Source organism: Octopus bimaculoides, chromosome 11 (assembly GCF_001194135.2).
Source record: "Octopus bimaculoides isolate UCB-OBI-ISO-001 chromosome 11, ASM119413v2, whole genome shotgun sequence".
Lineage (NCBI taxonomy): Eukaryota > Metazoa > Mollusca > Cephalopoda > Octopoda > Octopodidae > Octopus > Octopus bimaculoides.
Window position 1 is genome coordinate 28,000,292 of NC_068991.1, and position 4,992 is coordinate 28,005,283.

General features: G+C 35.6%; 1 protein-coding gene across 2 annotated transcripts in view; it reads left to right on the forward strand.

Annotated features, from left to right (window-relative positions):
• The window catches only part of LOC106883930 (cysteine-rich secretory protein 3-like), a 71,128-nt gene that overhangs the window by 48,935 nt on the left and 17,201 nt on the right, over positions 1–4,992 (forward strand). For both annotated transcript variants that reach the window (XM_014935074.2, XM_052971652.1), the window contains one exon: positions 1,436–1,492. In XM_014935074.2, the coding sequence (XP_014790560.1) occupies positions 1,436–1,492 (57 nt within the window). The remainder of the gene's footprint in view (positions 1–1,435; positions 1,493–4,992) is intronic.

Consider the following 4,992-nt stretch of genomic DNA (forward strand, 5'->3'; position numbering starts at 1 on the left):
ATATATTCAAAATGATAATAAAAACAAATTGGTAAAATCTTACAAGGCACTATAATTTCTATTTAAATACAATATTTACTGAATTCAAACGTATTTCATATCAGAAATAATTACTTATTCATAAATGTTATCTTCTAATTTGGGCAGAATCGGTAGTTTCTATACATTTTGCAGCTACTTGGTTGGTTAGTTGACTTCTCCAATCACAATTTACAAGATGGAGAGAGGGGGAGAGAGAGAGAGAGAGAGACAAACAGACAGACAGATAGGGGGAGAAAGAGAGTGAGAGATAGAGATAGAGAGAGAGAGACAGACTGAGCGATAGAGTGAGGGAAACACCCAAACACAGAGACAGAGTGGGGGGTGGAAGAAGGACAAAGAGAAAGGAGAGAGAGAGGGGGGAGGTAAAAGAGAGATACTGAGAGAGTTAATATAACGGGTGCAGAACGAGCATCTTATAACTTTGCGAAAAATACCCATTTAGATTTTCGGTGGAGTAGATTGTGATTAGGTTGATAAAAATATAGAAAATAATAATATTTATTGAAAACAAACAGGCGTGGGTGTGTGGTAAGAAGCTCGCTTCCAAACCACATGGCTCCGAGTTTAGTCCCACTGCATGGCACCTTGGGCAAGTGTCTTCTACCATAGGCCTGAGCCGAGCAAAGCATTCTAAGTAGATTTGGTAGATGGAAACTGAAAGAAGCCCGTTGTATATATATACGTGTGGGTGCGTGTGCGTATGTGTGTGTGCGTGTGCATGTGTCTATGTATGCGTGTGTGTTTGTTACTCAACACTGCTTGACAACCGGTGTTGGTGTGTTTAACTCCCCGTAACATAGCGGTTCGGCAAAAGACACCGATAGAATAAAGTATCAGTCTTAAAAAATGGCAGTACTGGGGTCGATTCATTCGACTAAAACTTCTTAAAGGTGGTGCCCCAGCAAGGCCGCAGTCTAATGACTGACAAGTAAAAGATAAAAGATTTGATTTTAAGGCAACAAATCGTAATCTTTTGAAAATTTGTAATCATTTCATCCTTTTGTATAAGTACAAAGAAATTTAATAAAAGTTAAATCATAATTATTGTATGTATGTCATATTTCCTGATATTATTCGTTATGGCAAAAGTAAATTTTCAAATATATCTGCTATATAACGGATAACACTCTAGTTATATAATAATAATTAAACCATTCTCTTCGAAGCTGGTTTCCTTGTCTCTTGGATCAATTGAAAATAAATACTAGTCATATACTGTAGCAACGCCCAACGAAATACCTGCGTTGTTCCAATGTAAGGAATCGTTTTGATGAAGACCATCAAGTTGATTCCATTGATATTTTGTGTAATATTGATTGAAGACATTAATGGAAATGTTTCATTCTTGTTTATTTTTTTTTTCGCTTTTTTCTTTTCTCTTTTATTCATTTAGATGCTGATATTCCACAACCTGGCAAGGACCCTGCAAGTTTGGCCCCAGAGCAAAATGGTAGTATAGTTATATGTATAACACTCTTTCTATATGTACATGCTCTCATCACTGAACACATATAACTACTTTTAAGATTTTTCCTGTTTAATATTTTGTCAGCTTTTGACAAAAGTAAACTCTGTAAATATTAACAAAAAAAAAAAAAAAGCTAATAACAAAATATAATTGCACTTATAATAATATTAACCTCTACAGACGGATAATTTCGTTTATTTCAAGTGAACAGAGGAAAGGCTTGAAATAAACCTGAAGATTAGTTGCAGGAAATACATATTCCTTGATATACTAACAAATAAATTGATAATACCACTTAATCAAATATCAAAGGAAGGCGACTTCCATTTTGGAGCATTATCTGTTAAATGGAAGTAGGGTACTATGTCTTCTTCCACTGAATTTTATAAAGTTTTCCATAAATTAATATCATTGTCCCGTGAAAGAAAGAAAATTCTGATAAAAATACACTTTCATATTCGAAGTAAAATGGCCAGCACAATATTCTATCGAGAAAAATCCGTCGTGTTTTTAGAGATGATTTTGAATCAACTAAAGTCCAGCCTGTTTACGTGCTTATGGACTTTTTGCACGAATGAACGCAATTGTTTCACCAAGTAATTTAATAAAATCTATTTTTTTGGGAAACGTTAATTTATTTGTTTGCTTTCACTAGAATTAAGGCTCGTAACCTAATCAAAATTACTAACTATATAGTAGATTTAGAATATAGATTTAAAAAAATTATATATGTAACTTATTTATCTTGGTCTAATAACACTTTTTCTGTTCTGAGTTTCACTTGTGGGTGCACAGGTATTTAGTACTCTGTTATTTTCGACAAGTTTACTCCCCTACTACGTGGTTCCGAGATCAGTCCCACTGCGCAGCACCTTGGACTAGTGTTTTCTACAATGGCAACCGATTGAAAAAAAGTTTGTGAGTGAATTTGGTGGCGGAAACTGAAAGAAGCCTGTCGTATATATATATATATATATATATATATATATGTGTGTGTGTGTGTGTGTGTATTTGTCCCCCACCACTGCTTAGCTGGTGTTTGTTTGTGTACGTCCCTGTGACATTGCTGCTCGGCAAAAAGAACGCGACTGGATTTTAAAAAATAAACACTGGGGTCGATTCGTCCGACTGAAACCATGCCGGTGCCCCAATATGGCCCCAGTCCAATAAGTGAAATAGGTAAAATATATACACACATGCACGCGCGCAGTAAATAAATAAAGAGTTCAACGGCGACGCTTTAAGTTTCCTTTTTCTTTATGTTAAGCTTTCTCTCTCTGTTTTGTGAAAATCTCGTTAAAAATATCATTACCAATACTGCTACTAATAAACTACAACTTCTACTACTACTACCCCCGCCGCCAGCTACTGTAACAGCTACTGCTCTTGCAGATGATAATGCTTGTAAAGTTATATTGGTGGATTGGAAGAAGCGTTAGTCCGTTGGAAAAATACTTTGCAGTATGTGATTAGCTCTATTATATTCTCGAGTTCAAATCACTCTGAGATCAGCTCAATAAATTAAGGTCCAGTACTGTGGCTTATATAATTGTGTAACCCCTCCACATGTGTCAAATTTTGAAACCATTATTATTACTATCATTAAGAAATCATTATTGTTATTAATGTTCATTGTTCAAATTCCGCCGGGTTCGACTTTGCCTTACATCATTTCGCGGTCGATAAAATAAGTGATCGACTTACCCTCTCCCCCGAATTAGCTGGCCTTGTGCAACAAATTGTATAGATATTATCCTGACATTTGGTGACAATAAGTGTCTTCATAAGACACTTTCTTAAGATTCTTGCAAAGTACAGGTCGACAATGCGTGACTCACTTCCAATACAGGTTAGCCTCTTAGATAGCAGTTTCCGTGTTGTGCTATGCGGACCAGTTACCACAAGAGAAATACTCGTTTTTTTTTGTCCCATAAAGTCTTCTCGTTTATCTTGCTGTCTTGATACTTCTCAAATTCATTTATATTAACTCTACTATCACATACTTTTGCAAAGTCTATGATTTATTGATTGTTTTGTTGTTTTTCTTGTGTGTGCATGTGCTTTTTAAAATTTTTTTTGTCATCTACAATCGTATCTGGTCTTCCTTCAATATTATAGTCAATCTCTATGTGGAGAAAATCCTGCATTTGTCTTAAGGCTCGTGTTCGTGCGAGTTTCCTAACACTTGAAATCTGTTAACATCACAATGCACTCTTTTACTAACATAGTCACAACCGCGCTTATACTTTTTTGTGATAGTGAACTAAGCACACTAAGAAGTCACTAAGTGTGCATTTGCTGCCTGACTGAGCTTTATCAGTGTTTTGCTTTACCATACTAATGGCAGTTTCTCGTTTTAGGTTTCATTTTCTCAGCCACAACCAACGCTCTTCACTTCCAACATCCTCAGTTTGTTGCATGAATCGGTTTTATGTCTTTCCAGCTTTTTACATTGTCATTCTTCCTTTCTATTCTTGAATTCTCTCACGATTTCAGAGACTTCCTTGATACTTCTGGTCTCATAATATTCTTCCTTCACAATTCAAAACATAGATGGTTTCAGCTGCATTTAATAAACCTCTGCTTTATTTTTTTATGCATGATAAATAAAGCCTGGTGGCATTACTTTTAGGTGAGTGCGTGTTATGCATGGCTAACAGCTCCTGGTCCTCTATCCAATTCCTCTAACTCTGTCTACGCTTGCATAAAAAATGGAACAGAATATCTCAATACTGACATCGCCCATATATTCATTAATTTGATATTATCTCTCTTTAGTTTCGTTCTAATACATTCCTGGTCCTCTTTCACTCTTCCAGGACTTGCTTGCTCATTTCTCTCTCCATTATTTTATCATTCAGTAGCACCCCTAGATACTCGGATCTTTCATTCTCTATACTATTATTATCATCATCATCATCATCATCATCATCATTACTACTACTACTACTACTACTACTACTACTACTACTACTACTACTACTACTACTACTACTACTACTACAATTATTATTATTATTTTCATCATCATTATGGATGGCGATGAGTTGGTAGAATCGTTATCATGCACGTGAAATGCTCAGCGGTATTTCGTCCGTCGTTACGTTCTGAGTTCAAAATTCGCCGAGGTCCACTTTGCCTTTCATCATTCTTGGATCGATAAAATAAGTACCAGTTGAACACTGGGGTTGGTTCAATCGACTTATCCCCTCCTCTGAAATTGCTGGCATTGTGCCATAATTTGAACCTATTATTATTATTACTGTTTTTGTTGATGTTGCTGTTGTTAACGTTGCATGAGTCGTGGATGCATGCTGTATTTTTGTTTGTGTGTTTTAATTATGATTTTCCATTTCAGTCTCTCAACTATTTGACCAGTGCCTAACAATAACCTTTTCCATATCTTTGTGTGATCTGGTGTTGATTAGGTATTTGCCAGTATCCCTTTTTAAAGTTTTAATTTTTCCAAACACACTATTATT